Source organism: Choloepus didactylus, chromosome 4 (genome assembly GCF_015220235.1).
Source record: "Choloepus didactylus isolate mChoDid1 chromosome 4, mChoDid1.pri, whole genome shotgun sequence".
Taxonomy (NCBI): Eukaryota; Metazoa; Chordata; class Mammalia; order Pilosa; family Megalonychidae; genus Choloepus; species Choloepus didactylus.
In genome coordinates this window covers 1,925,133-1,947,013 of record NC_051310.1, presented here as the reverse complement: position 1 = coordinate 1,947,013, position 21,881 = coordinate 1,925,133, and the positions used below count along the sequence as shown (strand labels likewise).

Sequence of the window (21,881 nt, the reverse complement as noted above, 5' to 3'; positions counted from 1 at the left end):
GCCCCATCTGAAGGCCACGGGCTACTGCACAACAGCCTGGGGCCTCTTTCTGCCTCACTCCTGGTCCTTGGCCACATACAGTGGCAGATGCTTCTGGTCACTTCTGCAAAGTGAACAGAAGAGAGGCAAAAATATAAAGAACGGTGGGTGGATTAAACAACTACCAAAGATCCTGGGCTTTCTCAAGAGTCCAAACAGACCCAGGCGCACGAGCCTCCCACACCCACCAGAGGATCTGAAACGGCACGCACACTGTTCCAGCGCTGCGGCACTGAGGCAGTGTGTTTAAGGGCGGGGCCACTGCCAGACCCTGGCGTCAGAACCAAGCAGCCTTCCTGGCCACAGCCCCCCAGAGCCAGGACGGCCAGCCCCACCGCGAGGACGGGGGCACCCCGCAGCTGACACCATCCTTGCTGGGAGAACAATTACAGATGGGACCTGATTTAAACTTATTTTCGGTAAGTGGAAAAATTTATGGAGGTCTAAATGAGGCCAAACTAAAACTCAAAAGAACCTAAAATTTCTGAGAACAGCCTCACATACAAATGTTTCTTCTGGATGCCCAAAGAGGAAAAACATACAGTCTGATAAAAAGGTCTGAAGGACAGCAAAAATAAAAACAGAGCAATATCCCTTATAAATATAGATTAACAATCTTCAACAAAATACCAGCAAACTGAATCAAACAGGATAGTAAAAGCATTATACACCATGACCAACTACAATTTATTCTAGGAATGCAAGGATGGTTTAACATAGGAAAATCAATCAATATAATACACACATTAATGGAATGAAAGGGAAGAAAACCACATGATCATCTCAACTGATGCAGAAAATGCACAAAATCCAACATCTTTTCATGATAAAAACACACAGAAAGCTAGGAACAGAAGGGAACTTGCTCAAAATTATAAAGGACATTTATGAAAATCCACAACAAATACCATACTGAAGCTTCCCCCCTAAGATCAAGAATAAGACAAGGATGCCCTCTTTCGCCACCGTTAGAGCAATCAGGAAGAGAAAGAGAAAAAAGTATCTGAATTAGAAAGGAAGGAGTCAAATTATCCTGATATGCAGGATGTAGGATGTGATCCTATATACAGAAAATCTCAAAGAATGCACAAGAAAGCTACTAGAACTGATAAACAACTTCAGGAGGGTTGATACAAGATAAACCTGCAGATGTTAGTTGGGTTTCTATACCCCAGTAATGAATAATCAAAAAGGAAATCAAGACAACAATTCCATTTACACTAGCATCTAAAAGAATAAGATACTAGGAATAAACTGAACCAAGTAGGTGAAAGACTCATATACCAAAAACTGCAAATCATTGCTGAACAAAATGAAAGACGACCTAAATAAATGTAAAGACATCTGTGTTCGTGGAACGGAAGACATTACTGTTAAGATGCCACTGCTGCTAAAACCATCTACAAATTCACTGCAATCCCTACCAAAATCAGAACAGCCTTTTTCGCAGGGATGGAAAAGCTGATCCTCAAATTCACGTGGAATCGCAAGGGGCCCTAAATAGCCGAAACGGTCTTGAAAAAGAAGAACAAAGCAGGAGACTCTGAAACACTGCAGAGTGCCGAGTTAAGTGGCCCACGTGAAGGTGGCACTGAGATCGGTGCTGGAGGGTCATGAGCCGCCTGCCGGCCTCTGGCCAGCCTGTCCTGGGCCAGCCCTCCACAGAGCACCCCCTTTCCTAAAGCGAGGCGCCGGCTCGTCCCCTCCAGAGGGCAAACCCAGCACAGGTCTCAGACGTGGCTGGAGGAAGTGGACTGGGAGGAGGAATATTTTAAAAATGGCATCTACCGTGCTTTTGATATGAGTGAAAACCAAATTCAAATTCCAAGGAGAAAGTAAAAATTACTCGTCACCTCACCATCCCAAGGAAACAATGAAGGGAGACACCAGGCAGCTCAACAGAGAGGAGGTGCCAGCGGGGCCTGCGGTGACCAGGCTTGACTCCAGGGACGCTCCTTCACCCCCACCATGGAGGCACCGGCTCCCCGGAGATCGGGGGAAGCAGATCAAGCTCACGACTGTCCAAGAGGGAAGTCTCCAGTCTGCTAAGCTATATGCTGGATCTGACAGGCGAGGGAGACAACGGGGATGCAGAGCTCTTTCGTGAAACCAGAGCTCACTCCAAAAGTCCAGCTGTCCAAACATGAAGCAGCAGCGCTGCCTCCAGCTGGGAGAGGCACGGGCCCTCCCACATTGCACCTGGGGCTGGCAGGGCCAGGGCCGTAGCCAGGCCGGCGAGGCCCCCATGGAGTCCCAGCAACCAGGGCCCTGTGGGCACGCTATGGCCGTCCCCTGCCAGCCCCACCTCACCACCGACCTCACAGATGATGATGGTGCCCAAGAGCAGCAGTGCCCCACACCCAGGCCTGGCCCAGGACAGTCAGTGGGAGAGCTTGGAGGCCTGGCAGGTGGATGCAGAGGGGAGAGACTCAGCTCTGCATGCCAGAGACTCGTGTGGGGAAAGAGAAGGGCCTCTCTCGGTGGCCCACCATGGTGGTCTCCTGGAAAGGCTCCCCCGAGTGTCAGGCCGTGGCCGGCCCATGACAGCTGCAGTGGTTTGGGGACAGCAAGTGCTCAGAGGTCTCTGCAGACACGCTGGGGCTCTGCTGGCTGGGCCACCTTCAGTAGCTGGTCTCTTGCAGGAAGGCCATGGACCATGCCCTGGGGAAAGCCAGGGTGCGAGCTGGCAGGACCTTCCCCAGGAGCCTGGAGGCTCGCTGGAGGGCACTGGAAGCCCGTGTTGGAGTGGCCCCAGGGGCCTCAAGCCCACTGGCATTGAGGGCCTTAACCCAAAAACAGCAAACACCCAGTGGCTAAAAAGTCAGAGGTATGTTGTGCAGGCCATGGCAACTAGACTCGGAAATACAAGAACAAGACCTGAAGACACATAGCTGACGACTGCCCCCTCGGACTGCTGCCCCTACCCCAGCACTCAAGACACAATGCTGCAGCGACGATGAGGATGTGGGGAGGAGGGTCGGAGTCACAAGCAAGCAGCCCTGGATGCTCTCAAGAGCAGTCTGGAGGAGAGCAAGAGCCCTGTCTCCTCCCACCATCTTTCTGAGGCTCCTCCAGATGTGCCAGGATCACCCCCTTGAGCTGTTCTACACGACGAAGATGATGGCTGCTACCAGCCCTGCTGCACCATGCGCTGTAAGGGCCACAAGCTGCTCCTCTGCAGTGGCACAAGCTGCTGTCGGTGCTTCTGTGTGGAGTGCCTGGAGGTACCAGTGGGTGCAGGCACGGCTGCCAACGCTGAGCTGCAGGAGCCCTGGAGCTGCTACACGTGCATGCCGCAGTGCTGCCAGGGTGTCCTGTGGTGCAGGAAGGAGCGGCACATGCGTCTGCAGACCTTCTCCACCAGTGACGTGGGGTATGAATACGAAGCTCCCAAGTCGCACCCCACAATTCCTGCTGCCCGAAGGTGGCCCATCCAAGTCTTGTCCCTTTTTGATGGAATCAAAACCAGGTACATGGTCCTGAAAGAACTGGGCATCAGAGGAGAGGAGTGTCGCCTCCCAAGTGTGTGAAGAGTCCATCACCACTGGAACTGCAAAGCACGAAGGAAGCATCACAAGGAGAGATGCTGATGAATGGGGCCCGTCTGACATGGTCAGCGTGCAATGGTCTCTCAAATGGGAACCCTGCCAGAAAGGCTGAGCAAGGGTGTGGGCAGCTCTTCTTTTTCTGCCAGCTGCTGAATCACATGCGTCCCAAGGACTGGGATAAGTGACCCCTCCTCTGGATGTCTGAGAGTGTTGCAGCTGTGGAGGTTGGCGACAAGAGGGACCTCCCATGGCTCCTAGAGTGTAATCCAGTGATGACAGACGCTATCAACGTGACTGCGGCTCACAGGGCCCAGTGCTTCTGGGATGACCTGCCTGGGATGAACAGGCCTGTGACAGCATCAAAGAATGATAAACTCGAGGTGCAGGACTGCTTGGAATTCAGTAGGACAGCAAAGTTAGAGAAAACACAATCACCACCAAGTTGAACTGGATCAAACTGGGAAAAAACCTACTTTTCTTATTGTCATGAATGGCAAAGAAGATGTTTTGTGGTGCACTGAGCTAGAAAGATCTCTGGCTTTCTTGTCCACCACACGGATGTACCTACCACGAGCTGTGGTGCCCGCCAGCAGCTGCCTGGGGGGGTCCTGGAGCGTGCCCGTCATCCGACACCCCCTTGCCCCCTGAAGGACTACTCTGCCTGTGCACAGTCACTCCCCAGGTGTGCTGGGGGCAGAGACAGGACCCAGGAGGGTACCCCACCTCCTGAGGGGTCCCCCGGCTCTGGCCTTCCTCAGCGCAGCTGTGTGTGGTCACGGTGCGTGCTGCTATCTCCCCCAACCTCCCCTCTCACTGGCAGGGGAAGGCGTCTGCTGCCGGCACGCCCAAGGTGCCACCTCAGCACACAGTGCAGACCCGGCTGCTCACAGCGGCCAAACGCAGTGCTCATGTTTTCTCCAGAGACTTTAAAACGTGATGTTGGGGAGTAAGATGGCTTTGTTTTTTCCCTCCTGGATTTACCATTCAGAGAAAGGGTGGTGGAGGTACCAAAACCACAGTGCCGAAAGCTCTCCAGTACTGGGTCAATGCTGAACACCCCCCAAGACAGGTACTGCCAAGGCTTTCAATTTTCTGACGTCTGCTGCGCCGTGTTTACTGCAGTGTGTGGTTGCAGACAGACACACAGCTGGGGAAGAGTTTAAGGGCCCAGGATGTTTTTTTTCTAGGGCTAGCAGAGGACAGAAATGAAGTACTTGTGTCTTAATTTTACCTGCACATTCCCCTTGCCTCAGGATAAGGGCTGGAGTCTGCTCTTGGGGGTCATTTAGAGCATTTTCCACAACGATGACGACGTCAGCAGGAGGGATGGTGTTGCCACATTCAGGGCTGTTTTTCTCCTGCAAACCACGGGCAGGGCTGCCCTTAGCCAGACCCCTCCCAGTGACTGCGGCAGAAGGGGTGGGGAGCACGCAGGCTGGTGGCTTCTCCTTCTCGTCCTCCCGGCCCGTGAGGGAGTGCAGAGGAGCTCAGAAAGAACCCCTGCCAGGTCCCCAGGCGAGAGATGTCACCCACTCCTCACCCCTTTTCTGACTCGGGGGGCAGGGACAGCCAGGCAGAAGCACATCCCTGCGCCCCACCCTCATCCAAGAGATGGCAGGGAAAAGCTGTCGTAAAAGCCAAGCCAGGCCTCCCTCCAATGACTTTTAACACTTTCTTATTCATGGGCCATTTTTAAGGGGAATGGGAGGTCGGACAGGGCGCATTTCAGAAATGCTGTCTAATGGTTTTTAACACCTTTTGCTCTTCTTACTGGCTCTATTTTGTAGAGTAAGGAACAATGGTAACAAGGATTTGGGGTTTTTTTTAATACACTTTTATTTTTATCTCAGACTTCTATTTTTATGTTTAACATTTTCATAAACATTTTTTTTTATTTGTAACTGGAACCACATAACAACTTTGGGGAAAAAAACTGCCTTGTCTCAAAAGTTTTGCTAATTTTTAGGCTGAGTGATGATGGATGCCTAGAGTCTACCTTGTGTTTAATTAAAATCAGTGTTTCTCTTACAAAAAACCCATGCACACAACTTACTACAAAGCCACAGTAATCAAAACAGTGAGTCCTGGCATAAGGATAGACACATAGACCAATGGAATAGAATCAAGAGGTCAAAGATAATCCACAGAACGATGGCCAGGTAATTTTTAACAAGGGAGTCACGTCTATTCAATGGGGGAAGAATATTCTCTTCAACAACTCGTGCTGGGAAACTGGAAATCCACATGCAGAAGGATGAACGTGGACACCCAACTCTCACCATGTACAAAGATTAACTCAATATGGATCAACAACTTAAATGTGAGAGCTAATACTATAAAACTCTTAAAAAGGAAACACAGGGAAATAAATTCAGGACCTGGTGGTAGATAATGAATTTTTAGATTTTCCACCAAAAGTTCTCAAGCAACAAAGGAAAAAACAGATAAAATGGGCAGCATCAAAATTAGAAACTTTTGTGCATCAAAGGACATTACCAAGAAGGTGAAAAGAACCTACAGAATGGGAGAAAATATTTGGAAAACCCCATATCTGATAAAGGTTTAATAGCCAGTATTCTGGATAAAGAACTCCTACAACTCAACAACACAAAGACAAACAGCCCAATTAAAAATGTTCTAGTCAGATCTAAAGACATTTCTCTTTTTCTCAACGGATCTAAAGACATTTCTCAAAGAAGACCAGCAAATGGCCAATAAGTACATGCAAACATACTCAACATTATTAGCCATTAAAGAAATGTAAATCAAAACTACAATGAGATACCAGTTCGGACCCACGAGGAAGACTATTATCAAAAATTCTGAAAACAGTAAGTGTTGACAAGGATACAAAGAAACAGGAACTCTGTACCCTGTTGGTGGGAATGTAATACGGTAGAGCTTCTGTGGAAAACATTTTGGCGATTCCTCAGAAAATTAAACATGGTACTACCATAAAACCCAGTACTCCATTCCTAGGTATCAACCCCAAAGATAAGGCAGGGACTTGGACAGGTGTGTGCACACAATGTTCATCGCAGCGTCACTCACAAGAGCTAAGAGGTGGAGCCACCCAAATGTCCATCAGCAGACAATGGAGAAACAAAACGTAGTACAGAACACAAGGGGGGATTCAGTTGCAAAAAGACGGGAAGCGCTGGTGCATGCTGCAACATGGACAAACCTAAAGACATCATGTTGAGTTAGATAAACTAGACACAGAAGGACAAATACCGTGTGACTTCTCTTACATGAAATACTTAGAATAAGCGAATCCATAGAGATCGAAAGCAGAGCAGTGGTGACCATGGCAGGAGGTGGAGGGGAGAGTGGGGAGTTGCTGCTAAAGGAGAGTGGGTTTGGTTTGGGCTGATGTATGTACCTGGAAATAGTGGTGAAAGTTATACAGAATTGTCAGTGTACTTCATTGCAAAGAACTGTGGTTAAAATGATTTTCTAATGTATATTTTATCATAATTAAAATTAGTTATAAAAAAATTACTAATAGTAAATAACACCTAAATAAGGGATTTTTACAAGATTCAATATTGTTAAAATGAGTGTCAATTCTCTCCATCATGATCCATAAACTCCTATCAAAATCCCAGAAAGATTTTTATACCAATTGACAAGTTGATTCAAAAACTGACGTAGACGTATAAAGGGCCAAGAACAGTCAAGACCTTCTCGAGGCAGAAAAACAAAGTCTGAGATCTTAGATACTGAAACATGTTGCAAAGCTATAGTTTTCAGAGTCTGGTACTGGACAAGGAAGGACATGTAACCACGGAGGGGCCGAGCTTTCAGCCCCAGGCACACGCTGGCCGACGGGGAAGCCACGTGCCAGGACAGGCCAGCAGAGGAGGCCTGGCCACCTGCGTGGAGGAAGCCAGTCTCCTCACAGTATATACAAAAGTCAGCACTACATAAATCCTAAACCTAAATGGGAAACATAAATCCACAAAGCTCCTAGAAACTCACAGAAGAGAACATCCCCATGACTGTGGGTAGGAAAGAATTCTGAGGTGGGATGCGAAAACATCGACCACCAAGGCTGGTTTACTGGGTTTCGTTCAATCAAGAACTTCTCGTCACAAGGTGCCCGAGAGACCGGACAGGCGGCCGAGAGGGGACGGGACTGCCAGGGAGCCCTCCCCACTGCCTTGGTCCAGGAAGCGCCCACAGGCCTCTTTCCTGGGGTGGACCGAGGGGCTGACTCCGCGAGCAGGTGGAGCGGGAGTCCAGAGGTTGCACCTGTTCGGCTTTGGCCCAGCCGCCAACACAGGTTTGCCTGGCAGTGTCCTAACGACGTGGCCGCCTCCAGGTGCTGCACGGGACAGGTGAGGCCAGAGAGCGCCGCGCGGCCCTTCAGTGGGTGGCAGCGCATGGGAAAAGGGTCCCGCACACGGGGGTGCCGAAAGCGTGCCCCCCAAACTGAAAGCTCAAAGAGCGTTTTTCAGGCATAATTTTAGAGATACGGAAGCAAATTGATTTAAAGGATCAGCTAAAAGAGTTGAAAGCAGTTCCCTCTGGGGAGTGGGAAGTGGGGAAGGAGGGATGGGATTTGCTGTTTGCTGGAACAATCCTTCTAGATGGAACCACTGAACCAGGGGTCACCAAACACTTCTATACAGGGCCAGACAGTAAGTATCTCAGGCTCTGCAAGTCACAGTCTGAGGAAAAGAACCACAGTGCAGAAGAGACGAAGAACTGAAAAACCTAACAATGAAGACAATAATAAAAGTCTTTAACCGGGTCAAAACTACAGAAGAGTCTCTGGTAGACTCTGTTTAGAAAACAAGTCTGCTCCCTCTCAGAGCCACGGAAATCCACACCAGCCAACAGAGGGCGAGGCAAGGGCAGCATGAGGCAGCAGCCCGCAACACCTCACTGCACCGGCAGCACCCACTGCACTGGCAGCACCCACAGCACCTGGCAGCACCCACTGCACCCAGCAGCACCCACTGCACCTGGAAGCACATGGCAGCACCCACAGCACCTGGCAGCACCCACTGCACCCGGCAGCACCCACTGCACCCCACAGCACCTAGCAGCACCTGCTGCACCCAGCAGCACTTGGAAGCACCCACTGCACCCAGCAGCACTTGGAAGCACCCACTGCACCGGCAGCACCCACTGCACCCGGTAGCACCCACTGCACCCCACAGTACCTAGCAGCACCCGCTGCACCCAGCAGCACTTGGAAGCACCCACTGCACCGGCAGCACCCACTGCACCCGGCAGCACATGGCAGCACCCACAGTACCTAGCAGCACCCGCTGCACCCGGCAGCACCCACTGCACCTGGAAGCACATGGCAGCACCCACAGCACCCGGCAGCACCCACTGCACCCCACAGCACCTAGCAGCACCCGCTGCACCCAGCAGCACTCGGAAGCACCCACTGCACCGGCAGCACCCACTGCACCCGGCAGCACATGACAGCACCCGCTGCACCGGCAGCACCCCACTGCATTCCGCAGCACCCCCGCTGGGCCCCGCTCCCTGCCAGCCTCTGAGGCCCCCGGCCGCTGGCCTGTCTGCCGAGTATGACACTCCCGCCACAGGGAGCAGTGCAAAGCCTCATCCCGGCACCTCCTCCCCCAGGGGGTCACGGGGCCTCGGCCAGGAAAGCGGCGGACCTCCCTGGGGAGCAAGCGCCCTCCCCGAGATGGACAAGGGACTCCGTCCTTCCCCAGGGAAGCGAGCACGCCTCCCCCGCCATCCGGGAAAGGAACGCCCCGCCGTGTGGGGTCAGGAAGCCCCCCCAACCACCCTACGTCTCCCGGAGGCCGGGGTCCCGCCGCTCTCCCGGAAGACCGCCCCCCCCTCCAGCGGGGTCCAGGCGGAGGCTGCGGCCGGCAGGGCGCGCTTCCCGCGCTCCCGAATCCCGACTCCGGGAACGGGCCCAGGGACAGCCGGCGGGGAGGATACGGGGCGTGCCCTCCGTGCGGCACACCAGGTAGAGGCAGGCGGCGATCACGTGCGCCGCCTTCCGCCCGCGCGTCAGGCGCTTGCCCACCGCCATCTTGAAGAAGTTGAAGGCCGTGTCCAGGCAGTGCTGGTTGAGCTGCAGCTGCGTCCCCAGGTGGTGGATCTGGCGCTTCCCTAGGGCACAAGATCCAGCGTTACCGCCAGTCCGAGACTCGCGCCGGCAGCTGTCGCCAGCGAGGGGTCACACGACCTCCCTGGCCACGCTTAACTCGGTTTCGTAGCGACTGTTCACATACAACTATCCCACACCCAAAGTGCACAGTCAGGTGCCCAGGGCACTATCATACAGCTGTGCATCCATCCCCAGAATTAATGTTTTTTCAATTTTTAGAACATTTTCATTACTCCAGAAAAGGAAACTCAAATCCTCCAATAACCCTTACCACCCCCCACCCCCCCAATTATTGATTCATAGTTTTGGTACAGTACATTTGTTACTGCTGATGAAAGAATGTTAAAATACTACTAACTAATATATAGTTTGCAATAGGTATTTTTCTTCCTGTATACCTCTCTATTACTAATTTCTAGTTATGGTGTCATCCATTCGTTCTAGTTCTTTGGAGAGATTTCTGATATTTGTACAGTCAATCACAGACATCACCCACCACAGGATTCAGTTTTATACATTCCCATCATTTGACCTCCAACCTTCCTTCCGGTGACATATGTGACTCTGAGCCTCCCCTTTCCACCACACTCACGCACCATTAACGACTGTCAGTTATTCTCACAATAATGTGCTACCATCACCCTCTGTCCATTTCCAAACGTTTAAGTTCACCCTGGTTGAACACTCTGCTTATAATAAGTAACCCATTCTTTAGCCTCGTTCTATAGCCTGGTAACTTATATTTCATGTCTATGAGTTTACATACCATAATTAGTTCACATCAGTGAGACCATGTCCTTATGTGTCTGACTTATTTCATTCAATATAGTGCCCTCAAGGTTTCTTCATCAACCCAATTTTTTTAAGGTTTTATTCACACACCATACATTCTGTCCTAAGTAAACAATCAATGGTTCCCTGTATAGTAATGTATTTATGCATTCATCACCATTACCACTATCTATATAAGGACATCTCCATTTCTTCCACAAAGAGGGAGGAAGAGTCAAAGAAAAAGAAAAAGAAAGAAAAAAAAATGACAGCTAAAAAGCAACAAAAGGAAAGATAGAATTAAACTAAAGTACAATAAAAGAGTCAGACAACATTGCCAATGCCAGGAGTCCTATACTCTTCCCTTATGTCCCCCTCTTACAGGCATTCAGCTTTGGTATATTGCCTTCGTTACATTAAAGGAAACATAATACAATGTTTCTGTTAACTATAGTTTCTACTTTGCATTGATTGTATTTTTCCCCAATACCACCCCATTTTTAGCACCTTGCTAGGTTGACATTCATTTTTTCTCCCTCATGTAAAAACATATTTGTACATTTTATCACAATTGTTGAGTGCTCTAGGTTTCACTGAGTTACACAGTCTCAGTCTTTATCTTTCCTCTTTCCTTCTGGTGTCCCATATGCTCCTAACCTGCCTCTTTCAACCATATTCACAGTCATCTTTGTTCAGTGTACTTACATTGCTGTGCTACTATCTCCCAAAATTGTGTTCCAAACCTCTCACTCCTGTCTTTTCCTATCTGTCTGCAGTGCTCCCTTTAGTGTTTCCTGTAGAGCAGGTATCTTGTTCACAAACTCTCTCACTGTCTGTTTGTCAGAGAATATTTTAAACTTTCCCTTATATTTGAAGGAGAGTTTTGATGGATATAGGATTCTTGGTTGGTGGTTTTTCTCTTTCAGTATCTTAAATATATCACACCACTTCCTTCTTGCCTCCATGGTCTCTACTGAGAAATCTGCACATAGTCTTATCAAGCTTCTTTTATATGTGATGGATCATTTTTCTCTTGCTGCTTTCAGGATTTTCTCTTTGTTTTTGACATTTGATAATCTGATTATTAAGTGTCTTGGCATAGGTCTATTTAGATCTATTCTGTTTGGGGTCCACTGAGCTTCTTGGATCTGTAATTTCATGTCTTTCATAAGAGATGGGAAATTTTCATTGATTATTTCTTCTATTATTGCTTCTGCCCCTTTTCCCTTCTCTTCCCCTTCTGGGACAGCCATGACACATATATTATGCACCTCATATTGTCATTCAATTACCTGAGACGATGCTCATATTTTCCCGTTCTTTTCTCTATCTTTTCTTTTGTGTGTAGGATTTCAGGTGTCTTGTTCTCCAGTTCCTGAGTGTTTTCTTCTGCCGCTTGAGATCTCTTGTATGTCTCCATTGTATTTTTCAGCTCTTGTGTTGTGCTTTTCATTTCCATAGATTCTCCCAGTTGTTTTTTCAAACTTTCGATTTCTACCTTATGTTCGTCCAGTGTTTTCTTTATATCTTTCATCTCTTTTGCCATATCCTCCCTGAACTCGTTGACTTGGTTTTTGAATTGATGTAGCATATTTCTTTGAAAATCTTTGATTGTTTCATTAAAGTGAAACAATATCTCAACTGTATTTTAATTGAGATGTAAGTTTGTTTCTTTGTCTGGGCCATATCTTCATTTTTCCTAGTGTAGATTGCAGTTTTCTGTTGTTTAGGCATCTGGTTTCCTTGGTTACCCCAGTCAGATTTTCCCAGACCAGACCGGGTTCAGGTCTCAGAATGGGGCTATATTCAGGGTATATCTTAGAGGAATGACAGACTTTCCTGTGAGGCTTGTAGCCGCTGTGGTTTTCCTAACCTGCCCAACAGGTGGTGCCTGTCAGCCTGTCACTCCCCCTAGTGTAAGGAGGTGTGGCCACTTTAATTTCTGTTTTGACTGTTTTCCCTGAGGCCCTGGGGTCTGCGTTCTGAAGGGAAGGCCAGCCCTAGAGCTGGCCCCACTTTCTCCCTCTTAGACAAGATACACCCCCTAGGGAGTCATCTTCTGTATTTGAATAGCTCCTCTGTCTCTCCAACTCTGCTATCTCCACCCCTGTCTGGGTCAGAGCGTTAGGAACTGAAAAGGGCTGTGGCTTTCTCCACTGAGCCACTCAGAATGAGAGAGAGAAAAAGGAAAGACAGCCCCCATTCAGGGCCAGTCCATGGGCCCCCGTTTCGTCCGTTGGTAGGAGAGAGCACCTGGCTTCTGGGCTCCTTTTCCTGGGGCACAGGAGTTTTCTGGCTCTCGAAGGTCAGTAGTCACTAAAAGCCTCTGTCTGCTTGTTAGGGTTTGTCTATATTTGTAGGTTGTATTCAGCAGACCATATTTGTTAATTAAAATCCCAGTTGGAGCTGGGCTGAGCTATATTCGCTGGCTCTGGGAATGCTGCTTTCTCCCACAGCGAGGTTTGGCAGCTCAGCCTGCCGTGGTGGGGAGGGGGCTCCCGGCGCAGGTCCGCAGCTTTTACTTAACAGATTCCACGCTGTGATCTCAGCCATTCCTCCCAATCCAGGTTGGTGTACAATGTGTAGACAGTCATGTTTGTCCCCCAGCAGTTGTTCCAGATTATTTACTAGTTGTTCCTGGTTGTTTATTAGTTGCTCCAGACGACTAACTAAATTCCACTCCTCTCTATGCCACCATCTTGCCCCTCCGCCCTCAATTTTAAATTAAGAATACAGATTTGCTCTTTTCCATTTTCTTATTATAGCAGTTTACAGAAAAATCACACAGAAAGTACAGACTTCCCACACACCCCCGCACACAGCTTCCCCTATCATTAATGCTGTGTTGGTGGGTGCCTTTGTTACAAGGGATAAAGAAATATAATTATAATTATTCTTTCAACTACCATCCAGAGCTTACATTAGGGTTCATTCTTGGTCCCTGTACATTTTTTAATTCACTATTTTTGTGTAGGTTCCAATAAGATTTTATTTCTGAACACTGCAGTTTGAATTTCCCATAATTTTCACAGGTCATGAAACACTATTTCCTTCACTTTCAGGCAATGCCTGCCCAAGGCTTGGCTCCAGCAGCAACCCTGAGGGTCAGGAGTCAGCGAAAGGCTCTGTCTAGAAAGGCCGCTTTCCAGTCTGCCCCGTGCCACCCAGGTCCACACAGGGGCCAGTGGGGACACGCGCGGCTTTAAGGAACTCTGTGCCGGCACTGGTCAGCCGACAACCAGGTAGCCTGGGGTCCCCCCAGCAGCCAGCAGCCCTGTGGAGAGAGGAGGCCCCCACCTCATGGCCCCCTGTGAGCACCCCAGGCAGATGTGGGGGCCAGGCCCTTCTGGGACGACAGGGGCTCAGTGCAGCCATGGTGGCCATGGGGACACAGTCTGCACCCAAGGAGCAGGCCCACCCAAAAGTTCTGGGCCAAAGGCAATGCCAAGAAAGGAAACAGACTCTCACAGAGATCCCTGCTGAAGAATATGGGGGCGGGGGCGGGGGGGTGAAGAAACACGATATGTGCCAGGGCACCCAAACGGTTCAATAAGAAGTAAGTGTGTGGGGTCCAGCCCCTACATTCCCCAGGGTGAGATGCTCCAGGGCTTTGAACAACAGCAAGAATTGGCAGAAAACAGCAATCCTTCTCAAAGCTCCAGGAAACAACCAAAGGACTGCAGTAATGGGGAGAGCACTGAATCAAGAAAAAGGCCACTGTGCCAGTTTCAATGTACTGTGTTCCCCAAAACGCCATTATCTTTGATGTAATCTTGTGTGGGCAGATGTATTAGTGTTGATCAGACTGCAATTCTTTGATTGAGTCTTTCCATGGAAATGCGCCCCACCCAACTGTAGGTGATAACTCTGATTGGATAATTTCCATGGAGGTGTGGCCCTGCCCATTCAGCATGAGCCTTGATTAGTTTACTAGGGTACTATATAAGCTCAGACAGAAGGAGTGAGCTTGCTACAGCCAAGAGGGACACTTTGAAGAACGCACAGGAGCTGAGAGAGGAGCTGCAGCTTATAGAGATATTTTGGAGATATTTTGGAGATGGCCTTTGAAAGCAGACTCTTGCTCTGGAGAAGCTGACAGGACAAACGCCTCAAGAGCAACTAAGAGTGACATTTTTGAGGAACTGCAGCCTAGAGAGGAACGTCCTGGGAAAAAGCCATTTTGAAACCAGAACTCTGGAGCAGACGCCAGCCACGTGCCTTCCCAGCTAACAGAGGTTTTCCAGATGCCATCGGCCATCCTCCAGTGAAGGTACCCAATTGCTGATGCCTTATCTTCGACACTTTACGGCCTTAAGACTGTAATTGTGTAACCAAATAAACCCCCTTTATAAAAGCCAATCCATTGCTGGTGTTTTGCATTCTGGCAGCATTAGCAAACTAGAACAGCATACAATGGAATATTGAGCAACTGCCAGAAGGCGTGAAGCTGTGAGACACCCAACGAAGTGAATGGATCCTGCAGACAGCATGTTGAGTGAAGTATGCCAGAAACAAAGGCAAACACTATAATGCCTCACCAATATGGACTAACTATAATGTGTAAACTTTGAATTGAATCTTCTAGCACAGCCTAACAGGGAAACAATTATTGTAATGGTCCCTAGATTGTAAGCTCTTACAGCAGTCAAATCTATTCCTGAATTGCAATGGCTTATCTCCAAACTCTGAGATGCAGAACCCTTTGTGGATAACCTGATTGGTCTCTGGGACACCTGAAATTGTGTGACACCTGAAACTCAGAGCTAGAGCTCGGCAGATATGAATGTCAGTATAGCGCATACAGCAACTGTTAAGAAAGCTGAACAAGAGTCTAGACTTCAATTAGAAATACGAATGAAGCAGATCTGGTTAGGAGTAGGGCAAACTGGGCCAAAGGGTAAAGGACGATACTGACTGAGTTTTAAAACTTCAACTTCCATGTGAGACCAAGGGAAGAGATGTCTATTTGGTGCAGGATCTATATTTTCTAAACAATTTAACTTGTACAGTCAGTTTGTTCAAACACCATAATTACATGGAACTTTGAATAGGAAATGAGATCTGGTAGGTTTGTACAGGTTAGTGTGAAATAGCGACACATCCCAAAGTTATTTGGGCAAAGAATAAAAACATATACGCAGGGCCCCCTGAGAAGCTGGGGGCAAATGCAGAAGTGTTGGGCTTCCTCACCTGGGTTGTTGCTTATGTTCTTACAAACATTGAGGACTGCCGATTTGGTATTCCGAGCCCTCTATCTTGGGGCTTGCCCTTACGAAACTTGTTGCTGCAAAGGAGAGGCTAAACCTGCTTATAATTGTGCCTAAAAGTCACCCCTAGAGTACCTCTTTTTTGCTCAGATGTGGCCTCTCCCTAACTAAGCCACCTCGGCAGGTGATCTCACTGCCCTCCCCACTATGTGGGACCTGACTCCCAGGGGTGTAAATCTCCCTGGCAAAGCAAGACTCCCAGGGATGAGCCTGGACCCAGCATCATGGGATTGAGAAATTCTTCTTGACCAAAAGGGGGAAGCGAAATGAAAGAAAATAAAGTCTCAGTGGCTGAGAGATTTCAAATGGACTCAAGAGGTCACTCTGGTGGACATTCTTACACACTATGTAGATGACACTTTTTGGGTTTTAGTATACTGGAATAGCTAGAAGTAAATACCTAAAACTATCAAACTGCAACCCAGTAGCCTTGACTCTTGAAGACGACTGTATAACAATGTAGCTTATAAGGGGTGATAGTGTGATTGTGAAAACCTTGTGGATGGATGAGTAGAAAAATGGGGACAAAAACTAAATGAAAAATAGGGTGGGATGGGGGGGATGGTTTGGGTGTACTTTTTTACTTTTATTTTTTATTCTTGTTTTTATTCTTTCTGGAGTAAGGAAAATGTTCAAAAATAGACTGGGGTGATGAATGCATAACTATATGATGGTACTGTGAACAGTTAATTGTACACCATGGATGACTGTATGATATGTGAATATATCTCAATAAAACTGAATTTAAAAAAATCAATTGTATCCCTATACACTAGCAATGAAGAATCTGAAAATAAAGATAATAAAAAAAGATATAAGAAAAAGGAAATAAACTGCTTAAACTGAAACTAGTTACACAATAGAGAAAACTAACAAAGTCAACAGATGATTCTTCAGAAACAGCAATAAAATGGATAAATCCCTAGCAAGATCAATTGAGGTGAAAAAAGAGGAGAAATGAAAAAAAGGGGCATCTCTAGAGATCATGAGCTATTAAGAGTATAATGAGAGGACATTATGAGCAACTCTATGACAACACACTTGCCAACTTACATGAAATGGAAAATGCCTTGAAAAGTACATTTTACAAAACCGCCAAGAACAAAGGTAAGGACAAATATGGTAGAGCATCACTTAAATGGGTGCAGAGGCAGAATGCAGGTAGTGTCACCAGGGCTGGGGAAAGGAAGAGTGCAGTGCTTGCTGGGCAGCTTCTGTTTGGGGAAATGAAGGTGTTCTGGAAACAGATGGCAGTGAAAGTTACACAACCTTAACAATCTGCTTAAGGTCACTGAATGTACACTTTGAAATGGTTAACGCATTCTATGTTACGCATATTTTACCACAGTTTTTAAAAAAGGTTTAAAAAAATAGTATGTGAAAAGGTAGAAGCAACCCAAATGCCCATCACTGGCTGAACGGGTAATGGATAATCCACACAATGGAATACTGTTCAGACACAAAGGGCTGCAGTTCCAACACAATGTGGATAAACCCTGGATGTGCCACGTCCAGTGAAAGAAGCCACATCCCGGATGACCGCGTCTGGGTGAAATGTCCACAAGAGGCCAACCCACAGAGACGGAAAGCAGAGCAGCAGCTGATGGGTGCTGGGGCAGGGAAAGGGGACAGACTGTTTAACGGGTCTGGGGGTTTCCACTGGGGTAAGGAAAGTGCTCTGTGCTGGACAGTGGTGATGAGCGCACAATATGGCAAACCTACTACACACCATTAACTGTACACGTTAACATGGTTGGAATTCCAGGAAGATGGCTGTTCCAGTTTGAAATTTATAGCTCTATATGCCTACATTAAAAAGGAAGAAAGAGCTAAAACCAAAGACCCAACTGAAGAGGCTAGAGAATGAGCAGAAACTAACCCTAAAGCAAGTAGAAGAAAAGAAATAAGGATTAAAGCAGAAATAAATGATCTGGAGAACAACAACAGAAAAAAAAACAGAATAAAACCAAAAGTTGGTACTTTGAGAAGATCAGTAAGACTGACAAACCCTTAGCTAGTCAAAAAGAGAGAAGACCCAAATAAACAGAATCAGAAATGAGATGGGGACATTACTGTGGATCCCAAAGAAATCTAAAAAATCCTAAGAGTATACTATGAACAACTAACTAGACAACCCTCCCAGCACCAACAAACTAGACAACCCACCCAGCACCTTCCCCTTATCCCCTGTAAAATGAGGATGCACCATTTGATAGTGAAAACCAAGGAATCACCCATGCCACAGGGAAACCAGGATGATAAGCCTAGGGTCTGCTACCTGGACAGACCCCAACAAATGGACATGCCACACCTGCATGTCATCAAAGCACAGGCCGCCTTTGATGACATGCATCATCCTCAGGGAAGGGCATCCTCAGGAGCAGTCATCAATGTTTGGTTGTTTTCTTTCTTTGGAATAGGTCATCTATGCACAATGAACAAAAGAGTAAGCAGCAAAGAGTTTCCCCAGGCCCCTGCCCAACAGCCACCAGGTTCCCCTCCCTACAGGCACCCAATTTTATCGGTTCCCATTATGTCCTGGCAGATACATTTTACAACAAACAATCGTATGTGTAAGCGTTTCCTCTCCCCACTTCTCTACATAAATGGTTGTGTACTACACACATGGCTGTGCACATTGATTCTGACAGGCAAGAGCTCTGAACAAGCATTTTACAGAGGACTTCCAAATGGCTAATAAATATATGGAAACTCAAAAAAAAAAAAAAAAAAGTACAGATCAGTATCTCTTATGAAATAGATGCAAAACTCCTCAATAAAATTCTAGCAATACAAGTCCAACAGCAAATTAGAAAAATTATTTACCATAACCAGGTGGGACTTATCCCAAGGATGCAAGGTTGGTTTAACATCCAAAAAATCAATTACTGTAATATACCATATTAACAGAATCAATAACGAAAACCACATCATCATTTCAACAGATGCAGAAAAGGCATCTGACAAAACTCTCCATCCTTCATGATAAAAACACTCAACATACTAGCAATTGAAGGGAACATCCCAACCTGATAAATGGCATGTAAAAAAAAAAACAAAAAACAAACAAACAAAAAAATCCCACAGCTAACATTATACTTAATGGTGAAATATCAAACACTTTCTCCCTAAGATCAGGAACAAGACTAGGATGTCTGCTCTCACCACTTCTATTCAACATCGTACTGGTTCTAGACAGAGCAATTAGGCAAGAAAATGAACTAAAAGGCTTCCAGGTTAGAAAGGAAAGTACAACTATCTCTATTTGCAGATGATATTATCTTGCATTTAGAAAATCTCAAGGAATACACTAAGAAACTATAACTAATACATGAGTTTGGCAAGGTTGCAAGATACAAGATCTATAAAAGTCAACTTTATTTCCGTGTACTATAAAATTAAGAAAACAATTCCACTTACAATAGTGTCAAAAAGAATACAACTTAGGAATAAATTTAACAAATAAGTGCAAATCTTATACTCTGAAAACTACAAAACACTGTTGAAAGGAATTAGAGACCTAAATAAATGGAAAGGTGTGTTCTGTTTGTGGGTGAGACCTAACACTGGTAAGGTGGCAAAACTCCCCAAATTGATCTATATATTCAGCACAACCCCTATCAAAATCCTAGGTGCCATTTTTCCAGAAAATCATGAATTGATCCTAAAACTTACATAGTAAAGCAAGGTATATATAGAATAGTCAAAAAAACAAATAAACAAACAAAAAAACAACCTTGAGAAAGAAGAATGAAGTTGGAGTACTAACCCTTTTCAATTTCAAACTTTTTTAAAGCTACAGAATAAAGATAGCATTGTACTGGACATATGGATGAATGAAACAGAACTGCGAGACCAGAAATAAACACAACATTTACGATCAACTGGTATTTGACAAGAGTGCCAAGTCAGTTCAACAGGGAAAGAGTAGTCTTTTCATTAAACGGTGCTGGGACAACTGGATTTCCATATGCAAAAAAAATAAATGTGGATCCCTGCCTCGTACCCTAGACAAAAATTAACTCAAAATAGATCAAAGACCTAAACGTAAGAGCCAAAACCACAAAACTCTTAGAAGAAAGCAAAGGAGTAAATGTTCATGGCTTTGGACAAGGCAATGGTTTCTTAGATTTGACACCAAAAGCACAATACATACAAGAAAACGTACTAACATCAAAAGTAAAAACGTTTCCACTTCCAAGGACACTGCCAAGAACATGAAAAAGCCCCCAAAGAACAGGAGAAAAATTCTGCAAATAATGTCTCTGATAAAGAACTTGAATCTAAAACATATAATGCACTTTTACAACCCAAAAGACAAACAACCCAACTTAAAAACGGGGAAAGGATTTAAGCGGACATTGCTCCAATGTGTTAGGGACTCGTACTTTTATAAACCACAATAAAATTGCTACCACAGCATCAAATCACCACGTTTGTTCTCTCTGCACCTATCCTGACCAGACCAGGAACAAACAGGTGGGGACTGCACAGAGATCTGTGGGCCCCCCTCTAAGTAGCCTGGTAGGAAGAGACCCGGGAGGAGACCTCAGCATGGAGGGTGGACGCGCAGGGCTCCCCGCCCTCCCCTCCACCCGGCAGCCTCTGGACACTGCCCTGGGGCAGCACTGTGGTGGCAAGTACCGTTCTGTAGGGTCTGTGCTCTTGACTCCTTGCCCAGGTTCACATGGAAGCCGCCACCCAGGGTCGGGGTTTTGCCAGCACCTAGAAACACAAAAGATCAATTAGCCAAAACTTGGTGGAGAAGGTCTGCAACTGCAGTCTTTTTATTGCACCCACTGTTGCTGGAGCAAGTTAAACAAGGGTCATCATGCGTAAAGGGAAGCAGTTGAGCCCTGGCCTTTTCGTTCCAGACCCACAGAACCCCCAGGGGGTACACTCCTCTATCTCTGCCCACCCACGGGGTCGCAGCCTCCACCGGGAGCCAGCAGTGGGTAGCCACACCCATGTGCATTTGCTAATCATATTCCTGGAGCATAAACCCAGGTGGACAGCTGTCACACAGTTGCAGCTCCACTTTGCTCCAGCTGCGGCCAGGGCCCCTGTGCTGTGCCCCAAGCCAGCCCTTTCACCGGAGGTACAACCGACCCACTCCAGCACCAGGCCTTAGCAGGTGGGGCCAGCCCAGCAGAGATGGACCTCACCTGGATGGACACAGGTGTCCTGACATGCCCAGCCTGGCCCTCCCCAAGCCCCCAGGAGCACACAGCTTAGACCCAGCCCCACCCCCATCTGCCGCCCAGGTGCTTTATTTTGTTGGCAGTGGTTTTTCGAGCTTTAGAATTTTTATACTTGAATTTTCTTAAAATATAGAAAACTCACAGCAGAAAACAAACCCACAGTCCATCTGCTCTGGGAACTGAGTGCTGACTTCTGCCCCCACCCCCATCCTCCGTGCTACCTGGTAGAGCCTCAGCTCCTCACTAGTTTACCAGGTGATAACATGGATCTCTTCTGTGCCCTCACAAACCCACCCAGTCCAGCCAGCCCAAAGGAGAGGCTCAAAACACCTCTGCTGAATCCACAGACTCTCCTTTACTCAACAAACACCACCATAGGGAATCTGGTACAGGAGACCAACCTGGAAAGCTGCCTGGCTGGTAGGAAACGTACTGATTCAGCAAATCTGTCTGCTACACTGGGGGTGAGGGGACTGGAGCCGGAAGAAAGGAAACTCACAGTAAAAAAATTACGCATTCTCTCCAGTCAAAAGCTGCAGACTTAGGAAATTTGTGCCCTTTAGGTGCTCTTTTCATGCTGTGTCCTATTACCCTGCCCACTTCTGAGCATCTGACACTTGTGCCACGGGAAGCCAATGGGCAGATGCCAGCCTTGCCTTGTCTCCACCTGTCACCTGCTCACCCCTCACGGACAGCGGGGCATGGGGTCCGACCCACAGCAGCCCAGGTACCAGGGCAGGCAGCCTGCGGGCAGGGAGAGGGTGGGGGCACCCCAAGACCAGAAAGCGCAATGCTCCAACATGGGTTAGTGAGCACTTTTAAACAATTGTGTAGTAATTTTTTAACCTAAGTAAGGAGTTTTTCCTGCTGTTGTGAAACTCCTTAAGCGGAGACCCCGGTACAAGGCCCAGCTCAGCGATGGGAAAGAACAGGGATGTGCCCGCCCGCA

The 21,881-nt window shown here is 47.3% G+C and overlaps 1 protein-coding gene and 1 pseudogene across 1 annotated transcript in view; one reads left to right on the top strand and one right to left on the bottom strand.

Annotated features, from left to right (window-relative positions):
- Positions 1-21,881, bottom strand: part of BRF1 (BRF1 RNA polymerase III transcription initiation factor subunit) — a 69,158-nt gene that overhangs the window by 37,037 nt on the left and 10,240 nt on the right. Inside the window, exons 2-3 of the mRNA XM_037831618.1 lie at positions 20,376-20,456; positions 9,522-9,695 (exon numbers count right to left, since the gene is read on the bottom strand). Coding sequence (XP_037687546.1) covers positions 9,522-9,695; positions 20,376-20,456 — 255 coding nt within the window. The remainder of the gene's footprint in view (positions 1-9,521; positions 9,696-20,375; positions 20,457-21,881) is intronic.
- On the top strand, positions 1,814-5,001 carry LOC119531005 (annotated as a pseudogene).